The 16,141-nt window shown below is 40.5% G+C and overlaps 1 protein-coding gene across 1 annotated transcript in view; it reads right to left on the minus strand.

Annotated features, from left to right (window-relative positions):
• Positions 1-16,141, minus strand: part of INTS4 (integrator complex subunit 4) — a 112,912-nt gene that overhangs the window by 52,784 nt on the left and 43,987 nt on the right. The window contains exons 8-9 of the mRNA XM_017893532.1: positions 7,778-7,849; positions 5,207-5,381 (exon numbers count right to left, since the gene is read on the minus strand). Coding sequence (XP_017749021.1) covers positions 5,207-5,381; positions 7,778-7,849 — 247 coding nt within the window. The remainder of the gene's footprint in view (positions 1-5,206; positions 5,382-7,777; positions 7,850-16,141) is intronic.

Raw genomic sequence — 16,141 nt, forward strand, 5'->3', positions numbered from 1 at the left:
CTGGCTAGCCATATGCAGAAAGCTGAAACTAGATCCCTTCCTTACACCTTATACAAAAACTAACTCAAGATGGATTAAAGACTTAAACATAAGACCTAAAACCATAAAAGCCCTAGAAGAAAACCTAGGCAATACCATTCAGGACATAGGCATGAGCAAAGACTTCATGACTAAAACACCAAAAGCAATGGCAACAAAGCCAAAATTGACAAATGGGATCTACTTAAACTAAAGAGCTTCTGCACAGCAAAAGAAACCATCTTCAGAGTGAACAGGCAACCTACAGAACGGGAGAAAATTTCTGTAATCTATCCATCTAACAAAGAGCTAATATCCAGAATCTACAAGGAACTTAAACAAATTTACAAAAAAAAAAAAAAAAACTAACCCCATCAAAAAGTGGGTGAAGGATATGAACAGACACTTCTCAAAACAAGACATTTATGTGACCAACAAACATATGAAAAAAAACTCATCATCACTGGTCATTAGAGAAATGCAAATCAAAACCACAATGAGATACCATCTCACACCAGTTAGAATGGCGATCGTTAAAAAGTCAGGAAACAACAGACGCTGGAGAAGATGTGGAGAAACAGGAATGCTTTTACACTGTTGGTGGGAGTGTAAATTAGTTCAGCCATTGTGGAAGACAGTGTGGCCATTCCTCAAGGATCTAGAACCAGAAATACCATTTGACCCAGCAATCCCATGACTGGGTATATACCCAAAGGATTATAAAATCATTCTACTACAAAAACACATGCACACGTATTTTTATTACAGCACTATTCACAATAGCACAGACTTGGAACCAACTCAAAGGCCCATCAATGATAGACTGGATAAAGAAAATGCGGCACACATACACCATGGAATATTATGTAGTTATAAAAAAGGATGAGTTCATGTCCTTTACAGGGACATGGATGAAGCTGGAAACCATTATTCTCAGCAAACTAACACAAGAACAGAAAACCAAACACCAGATGTTCTCACTCATAAGTGGGAGTTGAACAATGAGAACACACGGACACGGGAGGTGGGGGGGCATCACACACCAGTGCCTGTTGCGGGGTGGGGGGCTGGGGGAGGGATAGCATTAGGAGAAATACCTAGTGTAGACAATGGGCTGACGGGTGCAGCAAACCACCATGGCACGTGTATACCTATGTAACAAATCTGCACATTCCACACATGTACCCCAGAACTTAAAAGTATTAAAAAAAAAATTATTAAAAAATCTTAATGGCAAACTGGAAATTGTGTAAGTAAATCATATAAATGTTAAAAGTGACAAAATTCAGTTGTAGAAACTAAACAAAGCAAAAACGCTAATAGAAACAAAATAGGTTTCAGTTACTCATTTTAGAGTAAAATAGGTTTTAATAACTGGACTTCCTCATTATCCAACATTATTTAAATTGTAATTCATATTTTAAGTTCATAGAGAATCAAAAAGCAGAGGTAGCTTTATTTACTTTCTATACATATGGAACATTTTAGAACAAATGATAGGATAACCCAATTCTTATATCTACTGATGAAAACTGTCTTTCAAAAATAATATTCTTGCCCTTCTAAGAAGTAGTTCTATCCTGAGGTATGATTTTATAGGCATTTTTAAGACCTGGCACAGGTCTCTGGCACAAATTTACTGTAAAATGTGGACATTCAACATTACCTTACCAGGTCTGTTACCCTTGCTGATAATGAAGAGGCTGGAGTCAATCATCTCAAATCACTGAAATTCTGAGATCTACGTGAGACAGAGAACACATAATCACAGGGCTTTATAGGAAGTCTATTACAAGATGGAGGACTAGCTTTATCCTCTAAGGATGAGACAGAGACAAAATATATGAAACAACAGCATTCCAGACACTGGGCATCTGGCAATAAAGGACTGCAGTCCCTGAGAGATGGGAAATAAATGAGGTGATCTCAATGATTACAGCAATTAAGTTTAGAGAGACTCCAAGCACTAGGTCTTCTCTCCCTGAGTTGAGAAGATTGAGCTGGGAGTTTGGGAAGTCCAATGTGGCGAGAGTTCATAGAGCAAATTACTGGAAAGGAGAGAACTACACGGAGAGACAGAAAGCTTGGGAGATCTGCAGACGGTTGCCCCAAGTCTTCAGCTGAATTCTGATCTGTGAGAGAGAGACCATCTGAGGCCTGGAAAAGAAGCACTCAAAACAATGAGAGGAAACAATCTCTAGAGCTCACACAGGGCCTATAAAACCACAGTTAATGTAGAAGAATTTTGCAGCCAGGTGTGGTGGCTTACACCTGTAATCCTAAAACTTTGGGAAGCCGAGGCGGCCAGATTGCTTGAGGCCAGGGCTTCAAGCCTGGCCTGGGCAACATGACAAAACCCTGTCTCTACAAAAAATACAAAAATTAGCCAGGTGTGGTGGTGCCCACCTGTGAACCTAGTTACTCGGGAGGCTGAAGTGGGACGGTCATCTGAGCCCAGGAGGTCAAGGCTGCAGTGATCCGTGACTGCACCTTGGCACTCCAGACTGAGCGATACAGCAAGATCCTGTCGAGAGAAAAGAAAGAAAAGAAAGAAAGAAAGAAGAAAAAAAGAGGTTTTCTCTAATCCTGCCTAACAAAGTATAAGACCTGAAAAAATGGATCCCAGAACAAAGCTCAAAAATATTTATAGGAACAAAATAATGTTCAGTATCCAATAAAGTGAAATCTATACGTCTGGCATCCAACTAAAAATTATCAGACATGAAAAGACACAAGATGGAATATATACAAGATAGAATAATATATAATACAGGAGGAAAAAAAATCAATCAAAACCAACCTAGGAATCACAGAAATAATAGACCTAGTAAACAAGGATAGTAAGACAGTTATTATAAACATATTATCTGTTTACAAAGCTAGAGGAAAGATTAAGTATGTTAAGAAAGACATGGTAGATACTAAAAAGACCCAAATTCTTTCTTCTTTTTTTTTTGAGACAGGGTCTTGCTCTGTCACCCAGGCTGGAGCACACTTGTGCAATCACGGCTCCCTGCAACCTCTAACTCCTGGGCTCAAGCAATCCTCCTGCCTCAGCCTCCCAAGTAGCTGGGACTAAAGGCATGTACAACCATGTCTTGCTAATTTTAAATTTTTTGTAGAGATAGGGTCTCCTTATGTGGTCCAGGATGGAAAAAACCCAAATTCTAATCAAACTTCTAGAGACAAAAACTACACGTCTGAGATGAAAAATATACTGGGTGGGATTAACATCAGATTATATCTTGCAACACTCAAAGACAAAGCAATAGATACTATCCAAAATCAAACAAAGAGAAAATAAAAACTAGAAAAAAAAAAAAGAAAGTGAAAAGAATAGAGCATCAGTGAGCTGTAAAAACAATGTCAGTATCCTAACGCATGTGTAATTAAAGTCGCCAAAGGGCCGGTAGAGTCAGAGAAATTTAAAAAAATAATAGTGGCTGGGTACAGTGGCTCACACCTGTAATCCCAGCACTTTGGGTGGCTGAAGCGAGCAGGTAAGTTGAGCTCAGGAGTTTGAGACCAGCCTCAGCAACATGACGAAACTCCATCTCTACTAGAAACATAAAAATTAGCTGAGAGTGGTGGCGGGCACTTGTAGTCCCAGTTACTCGGGAGGCTGAAGCATGAGAATTGCCTGAACCTAGGAGGCAGAGGTTGCAGTGAGCTGAGATCACACCAACGCACTTCAGCCTGGGCGAAACTCTGTCCCCACCCCACCCCCACCCCCCAAAAAAGAGAAAGAAATAAACAATAGCAAAAAAAAAAAAAATGTCCAACTGTGATGAAAACTATTTGATTCAAGAAGCTCAACAAACTCCAAGCAAAAGAAACATGACATGAACTATACTATACCCAGGCACAGCATAATCAGATTGCTTAAAACCAGTGATAAAGATAAATCTTAAAAGCAGCTGGAGATAAAAAGACACATTATATACAGAGGAAGATAAAAATGACAGCAAATTTCTCAACAGAAAACTAGGGAGCAATATCACTAAAAGACTGGTAGAGGCCATGCACAGTGGCTCACGCCCACAATCTCAACACTTTAAGAGGCCAAGGCAAAAGGATGACTTAAGCCCAGGAGTTCAAGACTGGCTTGGAGAATATAGGGAGGCCCCGTCTCTACAAAAATATTACAAAATTAGCCGGGCATGGTGGCACGTGCTTATGGTCCCAGCTACTCAAAAGGCTGAGGTAGGAGGATTGCTTGGGTCCAGGAAGTCAAGGCTTCAGTGAGCTGTGATCACACCACTACACTCTAGCCTGGGTGACAGAGTGAGAACCTGCCTCAAAAAATAAAAAAGACACTTGGAAAAAAAAGTGTATTAATCTAGAATTGTATTTCCACAAAAATATCTTTCTGTATGTATGTATGTATTTATTTTTTGAGACAGAGTTTTGTTCTGTTGCGTGCCCAGGCTAGAGTGCAGGGGCACAATATCAGCTCACTGCAACCTCTGCCTCCTGAGTTCAAGCGATTCTTGTGTCTTGAGCCTCTCTAGTAGCTGAGATTACAGGTGCATGCCATCATACCGGCTATTTTTTGTATTTTTAGTAGATACAGGGTTTCACCATGTTAACCAGGTTGGTCTTGAACTGCTAGCCTCAAGTGATCCTCCAGCCTCAGCCTCCCAAAGTGCTGGGATTACAGGTGTGAGCCACCATGCCTGGCCCAAAAATATCTTTCAAAAATGAAGGTGAAATAAAATATTCGTCAGTCATATAAAGGCTTTGTATTCAGACATACCTAGGTTTAAATCTTGCTCTGTCTCTTACTAGCTGGGTAAGCAATATCAAGTTACTATTTTTATTAATATCAATTTTAATTGCCAATTATTCAGTGTTTATTATAAATAGGCACATGTATTATGCCAACTGCTTTATGTGTATAGAACCTCATTTAATTCTCAGAACTCAGAAAGATAGTTATCATCATCCCTGTTTTATAAAAATGCTGGAATTTAAATACAGACTGACTGAACCCAAATCTCTTGCTCTTCACCATTGTCTCATACTACCGGGGTCTCTTCTGTGTGTAAAATAAAAAGCATAGTAAGTACTTCCCAGAGTTTCTGTGAGGACTAAATGAAATGATACATGTGTGTCACCCAGTACAATGCCAGACACATAGCAGTCACTCAATTAAAGAGTGTTATTGCTATCATACAGTCATACTTACCATACATCTCATCTTCCAACCCATGAACAAAAGCTCCACAAGCTCCCGATTCAATCAGGTTCACAGCCCCGGTATCTACTTCTTCCTTGGGAGCATCATCTCCCCACTTCCTGCCACTGGAAAACTCCCCTGAACTGTAAAGTTCCTTGGCACGCTCATGTGCAGTACGTTTCCTCTGCAGAAGACAACAATAATTACCAATTGTAGGAGGTTCATGAAGCAACGCTAAGATGAACCCTGAGAACATGGGAAGGCAGAAAATAAAACTGCTCTTTGAGAGTTACGTTTGTAAAAATTATCAGTAGTTCATACAAGAGAAATGCAAATTCAACTTAAAATGAAACCAAAGCCTTGCTGGTCTATAATAGCTGAAAATACCTAATTAAAAAGGATAAAGATAGCTGAAGAATGTGTTAAGAAAGTTGGTTACGTTTGCTGTGGCAGCAACATAGGAAAGAGAGAGCCAGAGAGGCAAATAATGGCAGTGCCCCTCCAAACACCATCTTGGGTAGACAACACATTTACTCTAAGAAAACAATTATCAGGCAGGGTGCAGGTGGCTCACGCCTGTAATCCCAGCACTTTGGGAGGCCAAGGCAGGCTGATCACAAGGTCAGGAGATTGAGACCATCCTGGCCAACACGGTGAAACTCCATCTCTACTAAAAGTACAAAAATTAGCTGGGCGTGGTGGCGCGTGCCTGTAGTCTCAGCTACTCGGGAGGCGGAGATTACAGTGAGCTGAGATTGTGCCACTGCACTCCAGCCTGACGACAGAGCGAGACTCCACCTCAAAAAAAAAAAAAAAAAAAAGAAAAGAAAAAAAGGAAAAGAAAACAATTATCTTAAGTCCTAGTAAAAGTATTTTTCTACTTGGCAACATTGCGTTCTATTTCAGTTACAGTACAGTCACTAATCTAGTAAACTCACTTTACACAGAGATTGCCTAAGGTGGAATATACTGGTTGGTGAAAAGTAAGTATCCAGTCCACTTGACAGTTATGGTTCTCATCACAAACGAATGACCTGGCACTCCGCTTTATACATCGGGCTGTCATGGAAACCCCATCTCTAAAAAACTACAAAAAAATTAGCCAGGTGTGGTTGTACACACCTGTAGTCCCAGCTACTCAGGAGGCCGAGGTGAGAGGATCACTTGAACCCAGGAGGCAGAGGTTGCAGTGAACCAAGATCACGCCACTGCACTCCAGCCTGGGTGACAGAGCGAGACCCTGTCTCAATTAAAAAAAACCAAACAAACAAAAAAAAAAACATGCACAAGAAAAAGAGCTGAGAGACATACAGCAAAATGACCAAAGTCATTACATTAGGGTAGCAGGTATATGGGTAAATTGCTTTCCTTTCCCTCATCAAAAATTCCACAACCTTCATATCACTTTTATAATCACTTTTATAATTTTAAAATTGAGGTACTAACAATGAATGTACATATTATTTTCTCAGACTCAAATCTGGTTCTGCAAACCATGTTAGTGAACCATCACAATCAAAGCTTAAGGGCATTTCATAAGAGGCAGTTGGGGCCGGGCACAGTGGCTCACATCTGTAATCCCAGCACTTTGGGAGGTAGAGGCAAGAGGATTGCTTGGGCTCAGAAGTTCAAGACCAGCACGGGGAACATAGCAAGACCTCATCTCTACTAAAGATAAAAAAAATTAGCTGGGCATGGTGGAGCATGCCTGTAATCCCAGCTACTCAGGAGGGTGGGGTGGGAGGAATGCTTGAGCCCAGGAGATCAAAGCTGCAGTGAGCTATGATTGTGCCACTGCATTCCAGCCTAGGCAAGAGCATGAGACCCTGTTTCCAAAAAAAGAGGAAAAAATGGTGCGGGGTGGGGGGTATTTTGTTACTGTTTGGAGAAAGGCTTTACTCACTCTTCCACGATAACTGCTGCTGAAAGGAGTCCTAAAATGTCATACCATCTCACAAAATGAGAACAGGCCTTTGTAGTTCCTAACAAACAGAAAATTAGTCTTTTGGGGTTTTTTGGGGTTTTTTTGGTTGTTGTTTTTTGGGGTTTTTTGGAGACAGAGTCCCACTCTGTTGCACAGGCTGGAGAGCAGTGGTGTGATCTCGGCTCACTGCAACCTCTGGTCTCCAGAGTTCAAGCGATTCTCTGCCTCAGCCACCCAAGTAGCCGGGACTACAGGCACATGCCACCACACCCAGCTAATTTTTGTTTTTTAGTTGAGACGGGGTTCACCATGTTGGCCAGACTGGTCTCAAACTCCTGGCTGCAAGTGATCCACCTGCCTCAGCCTCCCGAAGTGCTGGGATTACAGATGTGAGCCACTGCACCTGGCTTAGAAAATTAATCTTGCCTCTTTTTTGTAAAGCATAACCTGTGCAAATTATTTCATTACAATAATACAAAATTTAATGAAGTCACTTGTTATTTGCTTCAATTTACTAAGATTTTTAATTAAAATGTAATATAGTTATCATACATTAATTTAACAAATGCTGCTAAGTTAAATCAACACAACTCAGCATACTGCCCCCCTATATTGGTTACAGAAACCCAGTTTAAACAACAAAGAATAAAAGGTACCCTCAGATCTGACATCAGCTTCTTGTCAAGGGTCTGCTCCAAGAAATGAGAACTGACTTGCTCCATAGAGCCCTATAAAAAGAAAGAATCCAGAGCATATAAAGCAACTTTTATGATTTGAATATTATCTTAAAATTCAAAGTCTGTAGCTAATTTAAGTGCATAAAGATAACATTATTCATGACAGTAAAGATGCTATGGGTTCTGAATCATCAGGAAAATAAAAATATTAGCAGCAGCTAACACCTAAATAGAGCTTACTATGTGTCATGTACTATGCTTTTTTTTCCCCCTGAGATGGAGGTTTGCTCTTGTCACCCAGGCTGGAGTGCAATGCCATGATCTTGGCCCACTGCAACCTCCGCCTCCCAGGTTCAAGTGATTCTCCGGCCTCAGCCTCCCGAGTAGCTGGGATTACAGGTGCCGGCCAACATGCCTGGCTAATTTTTTGTATTTTTAATAGAGATGGCGTTTCACCAAGTTGGGCAGGCTAGTCTCAAACTCCTGACCTCAGGTGATCTGCCCACCTCGGCCTTCCAAAGTGCTGGGATTACAGGCATGAGCCACCGCACCCGGCCACTATGTGTCATGTACTATTCTAAGGGCTTTAGACATATATTAACTCGTTTAAATCTTCTGTAACTATAACCCTGCCAAGTAAATACTATATTAATCCCATCTTATATATGGAGAAAAAACATAAAAAGATTAAGTAACACATTGACGGCCACAAAGAGAATAAATTCCAGAGCCAGTCGATACATCCAGGCTTCAAAATCCTTTCCCTTAACGACTACTCTCCACTCCTTTTCATTCTTCTTTCCATTCCTCTGTTCATTCATTCATTCATGCATTCAGTTAAACAAATATTTAGCAACCATTCAATTATATGTCTACAGTTACCAGGAACAAGAATACAAAAATAAAAAGACAACAGCTCTACACTCAACAATATCACAGACTAGTAAGGGAAACTGACAAGAAAAGAGATTACTGCAATACGATATGAAATGTTGTAATACACATCTATGAATGATGCCATGGGAACGGAGACAACAAGCAGGTGCAGGCAGGGAGAGGTATACTTGGAGAAATGAAAATCACAGTGCAAATGCCAAGTGGGAAATATTAAGTGGTTTTATGAATGGAACATAAGATAGGGCTCCTGAAAATGAGGCAGTACAGATAGGATAATAAAGAGCCTCATTTGCCATAGTAAGGGGTTTGCCTTATAAATAATTATTACATAATCCCTGTTAAACATCTAATGAGCTCAACAATGTAAAAAATATTTTACTTACATTTTTCAAGTTTATTCTTCCCAATAATCCCACATACCTCTCATTTCCATTTTCTAGATGAGAACTGAGGCTGAGATTAGGCAACTTATTCATTTCAAGTAAGAGAGGACATAGATATATATTTCATAAAGCCCATCTTGCAACAGTATGACTAATGGACCTTAAGAAATCAAAATGAAAGCAAAAACACCAGTTTCAGAGGCTGTTGGAGCAGGTCCTAAACATTAAGAAATTTAACTGAGATCTTCTCTAATTCCTAATAAATGCGGAAATGCTTACACAGGCTCAGATCTTTTCTCTAATCACATTTTCCATAGAAAATTACGTGTTCTTGAGGAATGTCCTTACTCAAGTTAACACCTTTCCTATGATTCCACAAAAACAACTGCTGTACTATTTTGACTAAAGTAGTTTCAAAACCACTTTTTCTTTTGGTACATAGATCTAAGCCAATGTCATAGCTAATATCCATTTTTTAAATCCAAACAACAATTTTATAAATAAGAACTATAAATGCTTAAGACCTCCTAAATCTCTCTCCAGTTTTACCACCAGCATTAGCTGTTGGCTTTTTCCTACTAAAATAAAATTTTCATGACTTCACAGTAAGTTGCTTCATCCATAATTCCCAGTGCCCTCCTCCAATGCCCTCAGCTGAGCGCTCATCCAACACAGCAACACAGAGGGAGTACTATGTAAATCTGTGCCCTGCCAAATTAAATATCATTACTTGAAATAAATTTTCAACGTCACCTAAGAATAGGTGAAGCTTTCCATTTTAAGTCTACAAACACAAAGAGCCCTATAGCATAGTAGTCCACTTGAAAAATGGTGAGATGTCTATTACTGCAGGACCAGTGGAAATGGAGAAGGGATGGATTGAGTTGGTAACTCAATGGATGTGAGACACAGAAAAACTATTCCCACATTTCTCTAGTTCATGACTTAGCAGATGATAGCATCATTTATGAAAACATAGAGAAACAGATTTGTACCAAAAAGATAATGAGTTCATTATAAAGTACACCTTACAGGCCGGGCACGGTGGCTCACACCTGTAATCCCAACACTTTGGGAGGCCAAGGTGGGCAGATCACAAGGTCAGGAGATCAAGACCATCCTGGATAACACAGTGAAACCCCGTCTCTACTAAAAATACAAAAAATTAGCCGGGCATGGTGGCGGGCGCCTGTAGTCCCAGCCACTCAGGAGGCTGAGTCAGGAGAATGGTGTGAACCTGGGAAGTGGAGTTTGCAGTGAGCCAAGATCGTGCCACTGCACTCCAGCCTGGGTGATAGAGCAAAACTCCATATCAGAAAAAAAAAAAAAAGTGCACCTGACCAATCAGAACAACAGCTACATTCTGGTATACTTTAACCAAGACAAATGTTTAGATTAAGATGAAATCTCTCCAACTGTACTACTAGCACTACTTAACAACCTAAATTTAGGTAGTTAATGCTACGAAAACCTTACTTAACACTGAGAAAACCATTTCACCAGAGAGTCTTATTAAATGTATGTGAAATTTAGATACAGGATATTTAGCAATTATCACACCTGCTTTAAGAGCAAAAACTGCTCAGTTAGTATAAATAACATAAGTCTATGCAACTAGGTGATAAGTACATCAGACATAAAACTGCCACTAACTAGGAATATCTGCATTTACCCTGGGAAAGACCAGTCATGGGAGACTTACAGGCACAAAAGCCTATAATCTAAGAGTCTGAAAATGTTGTAATTTTTAAGGTCAATGACTTCTTAAGGCTTATAAAAGTAGTGACTGTATTCTAAATAGTCCCATGAATGCGCTTACTGGGACATCAAGTTTCTTTGCCCCACAAATAGGGCAGTTACAAATAAGTAAAAGCTAACCTCTTTTACATGGTTTTGAATTTTCTGATATAATTTTTCATCCCGCTATAAGCCAAAGGGATTGGAAACTATTCACTTTTTAAGCAAGATGGACTCGAGTTTACAAAGCTAAGTTGTTGCAGAACCTGGCTTCTGTTTTCCTCTCCAACTTACCTCGTTACAGATCCCCTATATTGAACACTACCCCCAACTAGGAAGCACTAAACTGCTTGTAGTTTAGTATGACATTGCAGCTCAGTATATTGCTATGCATGATAATGTACTGCTTTTATATCCCTGCTCATATTTTCTCTTTCCCTGCATCACTACCTAGTTACTCATCCTTCAAAACTCAGTTCAGAGATCAGCTCCTCCAAGAAGCCTCCTGTGGTTGTGGTTGGTGCTCTTTCCTACCAGTACCAGGTATTCTTATTCACTGATTAGCTGTCCCTGGCCACCTGACTATCAACTTTGTTGAAGACAGAAACTGTCCTCAGTGTTTGTCGATTTGCTGAACAGGTGATCTAAAGATTATACAGGTTGAACATCCCAGTTCCAAAATCTGAAATCCAAAATGCTCAAAATCCAAAACTTTTGAATACCAACATGATGGTAGGAAATGTTCATTGGAGCATTTCAGATTTTGGATTTTGGAGCATATTTCAGATTTGGGATGCCCAACAAGTAAGTATAATGCAAATAAAATATTCCAAAATCCAAAAACAAAACAAAATCCAAAACACTTCTGGTCTCAAGCATTTTGGATAAGGGATACTCAATCTGTATGCAGATTTGTTTTTTAAAAAATGGCTTACTAGAGTTACCTGGCACACATCACCCACGACAAAAAGGAACAAAAATAACAAATAACTATATTTCAACTAAAATGACTGTAGATACATGCTGCTGAGCACCAGAGAAAGGGCAAAATCCCTGTGGAGCATGAAGGCTTCAGGATAGCACCACAGGGAAGGGAGTAAGGCTTCCTACATACCACACTCTCTCCCTTGCCAAAATCAGCTTAAAATCAGAGGAACTTCTTACAGGGAAAAAGTAAGCTGGAGATACTTATCAGTGGTCTCCACTGCTGCCACAGGCACCAGCAATTCTTGATAAAGGAGAGTCCCTAAGTCCTCAGTGGCCACAAATCCAGTCTGGAGAGTAGCCAAGAGATCATTCAGCTGTATTGCCTCAGAGTGGGAGCCCACCTTGTCCTAAGCTACTGTAGCATGGCGCCAAGTTGAAGCTAGACTTACTACTAGTATGCATCCTGCCCTGGGGACTAGTAGCAACTGACTCTCTTCATCCCTGAGAACCCGCCATCATTCTACCATGATCACACGATGGCCTGCAGCACCATAACCCCATCCACATAGAGTCTAGGTCAAACAGAGTGACCATGACCACAGCATCAGACCCCACACAGCACTACCAACCACTCAGAAAACAGGCAGACCTGCACAGCAAGGAAGCCATCAAATAGACAGCTGGCAGTGCTTTACCCAGCACCCCTGTACCATATAAACATCTGGGCTGCCAAGCATGCACATGCCAGTACTCAGCCAAAAAGCCAATCCTACAGCAGCCTACTGCCTCTCACACCCGTTCACAGAAACACCTGCCCACGCGCCTTGCCGATAGTGGTAAACTCAGTGGTCCTGTTACTTAACCAGGCACGATAGAGTCCTACAGCACACAATCCAATCCACAGGTCCTGTGGTAGCCCTGGCCCCCCACCAGACTGCTGCCAAACTGCCCAGCCCCACTGAGCAAAAGCACTTGAGCCCAGCTCAAAGTAATAGCCAACCAGGCAATAGCCCCATCTCCCTAGATAGCCACACAGCTGCCCAGCAGGCTGCCCCAGCAAAAGCCTGAGCCCAGCACAACAGCTACCACGGCAGTAACTACTGCCTCCCTGGAAAACCAGATAGACAGCCTGGCAGCCATTTTAGCCTGCACACGTCGTGCCCAAAATCAGCTTAGCAACCTCACTTGCCCAAAAATCAGCTCAGCACCCTCATCTATAGCATCACCATCGCAAACTCCCATAGTCTAGGCAACTGAAGCAATTGCAAACATCACTGACTAGGTGTATAGCTGAAGATTATAGCTGAAGCTGACAAGGAGTGTTACACCACCCACTGAGTCCACCCAGAACCAAAGGCAACACACCATACCCAGCTAATACCCTAAAAACCATCTGCAGGAAAGAGACTGCTACTATATATTAGCTACTCAATAAAATTGAAAAGAGCAACTATTCTACTAAATGCACAGATATCAACATCCAGTATCTTGGACACGATAAACGAAAATCAAGGAAACACGACACCCTCAAAGGAATACAGTAAGTCTCTTGACTGGGCGCAGTGGCTCACATCTGTAATCCCAGCACTTTGGAAGGCCAAGAGAGCCAGATAGCAGGAGCTCCGGAGTTCAAGACCATTCTGGGCAACATGGCAAAATCCGTCTTTACAAAATATACAAAAATCAGTCAGGTGTGGTGGCATGCGCCTGTAGTCCCAGCTACTCAGCAGGCTGAGGTGGAAGGATCACTTAAGCCCAGGAGGAGAAGGTTGCAGTGAGTGAGATCTTGCCACTGCACTTCAGCCTGGGTGACAGAGCAAGACCCTGTCTCAAAAAAAGAAAGGAAAAAAGTCTCCAATGACAGACCCCAAAGAAAAGAACACTTACAAAATGCCTGAAAAGGAATTCAAAATAGTGATCTAAAGGAAACTCAGTAAGATACGAGAGAATACAGACAAACAATTAAATGAAATCAGGAAAACAATTCATGATCTGAATGAGAAATTCAACAGAAATCAATATCATAAAAAAGAACCAAACAGAAATCTTGGAGCTAAAGAGTTCAATGAAAAAAATAAAAATAGTATAAAACTGAGAGCTTCAACAATAGACTAGGATCAAGCAGAAGAAAGAATTTCTGAACTTGAAGACAGATCTTTTGAAATAACCCATTAAGAGGGGAAAAAAAAATAAGAATAAAAAAGAAAGCCTTGGAACATATAGGACATCAATAGGCAAACAAATATTTGCACTGTAAGATTGCTTGATGGAGAAGAGATAGAGAAAGGCACAGAAAACCTATTTGACACAATGATAGCTGAAAACTTGCCAAGTAGTGGGAGAAATACGGACATCCAAATTCAGGAAGTTCAAAGGTTCACAATTAGATTCAACCCAAAAAGATCCTCTCCAAGGTACATTATAATCAAACTATCGAAAGTCAAAGACTAAGAATTTTTAAAGCTGCCAGAGAAAATTGTCAGGAGAATCTCCATTACCATCAACAGATTTCTCAGCAGAAACCTTGTAGACCAGGAGAGAATGGGATAGTATTAATATATTCAAAGTATTGAATGCTACAATTAGAAACAAAAGGACAATAATCACTATCATGGCACACACAAAAGTATAAAACTCACCAGTAAAGGTAAACTCATAAATCAAACAGATCAAACCACAGTGATACAATATGTCACGTAAAATTTTCAGTCTGCTAGTATGAAGATTAAATTCAAAATGGTCAAAAACTACAACAGCTACAAATAGTAGCTAAGGAACACATAACAGATGAAGAAGAAAATTAAGGCAACAAAAATATAAATTGAAAAGGGGAGAGAAAAAGTCTAGGGTCCTTTTATGTAACCAAAGTTGAGTTGCTATCAGCTGAAAACATTCTATTATAACTGCAAGACTTTTTTTTCCCCCTTGAGACACTCTTACTCTGATGCCCATGCTAGAGCACAGTGGCCTGATCATCGTTCACTGTAGCCTCAATCTTCCAGGCTCAAGCAATCCTCCCACCTCAGCCTCCCAGGTAGCTGAGACTACAGGTGTGTGCCACCATGCCCGGCTGATTTCTTTTTTCTTTATTTATTAGAGACGAGGTCTCACTATGTTGCCCAGGCTGGTCTCAAACTCTTGAGCTCAAGTGATCTGCCTCCCAAAGTGCTGGGATAATAGGCAAGAGCCACCACACGGGCCTAAATGAAGACTCTGTAGTAACTATGTAGAAAAAAATTGCAGCAGATACACAAACAAGAAAGAGAATGAAAATAAAGCTTAGCTCCACAAAAACCCACTAAATCACAGAGATAAACAACAAGAAAGGAAGACAAGAACAAAGGATCTCCAAAAGAACCAAAAAGTAATTAACAAAATGGCAGGAATAAGACCTTATCTATCGATAACAATCTTGAATATAGCTGGGTGTGGTGGTTCATGCCTGTAATTCCGGCACTTTGGGAGGCCAAGGCAGGCAAATCACTTGAGGCCAGGAGTTCGAGACCAGCATGGCCAACATGGCAAAACCCGTCTCTAATAAAAATGCAAAAAAAAATTAGTTGGGCGTGGTGACACATGCCTGTAATCCCAGTACTGGGGAGGTTGGGGCACGAGAATCACTTGAACCCGGGAGGTGAAGGTTGCAGTGAATTGAGATCACACCAGTGTACTCCAGCCTAGGTGACAGAGTGAGACCCTGTCTCAAAGAAACAAAAAAAAAAAAGAAGAAGAAGAAAAAAATCTTGAATATAAATGGATTAAATTCCTCAATTAAAAGGTACACTACAGCCTGGGCAACAGAGCAAGAAAGAAAAAAAAAAAAGGTATACGTTGGCTGAATAGATTAAAACACAAAATCTAAGTACACATTGCCTAGAAGAAACATACTTTACAAGCAAGAATTAAAACATATACCAAAATCGACAGTATGCAACAAAAGCAGTTTAAGAGAGAAGTGCACAGCAATAAATAGCTACATCAAAAAAGGACAACCTAGTTTTTAACTTTTTTTAGAGGCAGTTTCACTGTTGTCCAGGCTGGAGTCCCCAGGAGTTTGAGGTTGCTGTGAGTTATGATTGTGCCATCGTGGAACTGCACTCCAGCCTAGGCAACAGAGCAAGACCCTGACTTAAAGAAGAAAAAATAAATAAATAAAATCTTATAATTTGCAACATCGATAAACCTGGAGGACATCATGTAAAGTGAAATAAGCCAGACACACAAAGACAAATACTGCACGATCTAAGACTTAAACATAAGACCTAAAACCGTAAAAACCCTAGAAAAAAACCTAGGCAATACCATTCAGGACACAGGCATGAGCAAAGACTTCATGACTAAACCACCAAAAGCAATGGCAACAAAGCCAAAATTGACAAATGGGATCTACTTAAACTAA

The sequence above is a fragment of the Rhinopithecus bieti genome, unplaced genomic scaffold, assembly GCF_001698545.2.
Source record: "Rhinopithecus bieti isolate Rb0 unplaced genomic scaffold, ASM169854v2 scaffold_23868, whole genome shotgun sequence".
NCBI lineage: Eukaryota > Metazoa > Chordata > Mammalia > Primates > Cercopithecidae > Rhinopithecus > Rhinopithecus bieti.